The sequence below is a fragment of the Monoraphidium neglectum genome, assembly GCF_000611645.1.
Source record: "Monoraphidium neglectum strain SAG 48.87 unplaced genomic scaffold scaffold01621, whole genome shotgun sequence".
Taxonomy (NCBI): Eukaryota; Viridiplantae; Chlorophyta; class Chlorophyceae; order Sphaeropleales; family Selenastraceae; genus Monoraphidium; species Monoraphidium neglectum.
The window spans coordinates 12,276-12,907 of NW_014012007.1; the positions used below are offsets into that span (position 1 = coordinate 12,276).

A 632-nucleotide genomic window follows, 5' to 3' on the forward strand; every position below is an offset into this window, starting at 1 on the left:
GGGGCGGGCCACCGGGGGGATACCTTCCCGGGGCGCCGGGGGGCGGGGCGAGCCAGCGGTATGGGCCGCCGGGCGGCACAGGCGGCAGCGGGGCGGCTGCGGGCGGAGCTGTGTATTACGGGGCGCCGGCTGCGCCGCCGACGTACGCACCTGCTGGTCCCTTCAAGGCGGGCTCCCACGTGGATTAGGCGCGTCAGCCCTCGCAAAGAGCAGGGCGCCAGCTCGGCGTTCGCCGCGCTGCCCAAGCAGGGTCCGCTTAAGGGGCTTGAACTGTACGCGAGCAATGCGTGGCTTGTGTGTTCACATGTGTAAGCCGCCTGCAGGGTTGCGACGGGACGGCGTTCCCAAGAGGCTACCAGCATGCCTGCGACAGCAGCCATGCGCAAAACATCTGGTGCTATCTGGTGCTCCACTACTTCGTATTACAATACCGTGTCGTTGACAAGCATATCCCACGGGGTGGCAGCCAAGCGGGCAGGGCGACACCAGCCAAACATCGGCGCATGTTGTTGCCCAGCTGCAGACATGGGAGTGGCGAGGGGTGGCGGTCGAATTTGACGACCTCAAGGTTTTGCTGGGTGTGAGGTCCTGGATACATTGCATATGAACTCGTGACACCCTTGGTGCATGCT

General features: G+C 64.9%; 1 protein-coding gene across 1 annotated transcript in view; it reads left to right on the top strand.

Moving 5' to 3' along the window:
- The window catches only part of MNEG_8500 (hypothetical protein), a gene marked incomplete at both ends in the record, with an annotated part of 2,433 nt that extends 2,173 nt beyond the window's left edge, over positions 1 to 260 (top strand). Inside the window, one exon of the mRNA XM_014043029.1 lies at positions 250 to 260. Within this exon, the coding sequence (XP_013898483.1) occupies positions 250 to 260 (11 nt within the window). The remainder of the gene's footprint in view (positions 1 to 249) is intronic.
- Positions 261 to 632: the final 372 nt, after the last annotated feature.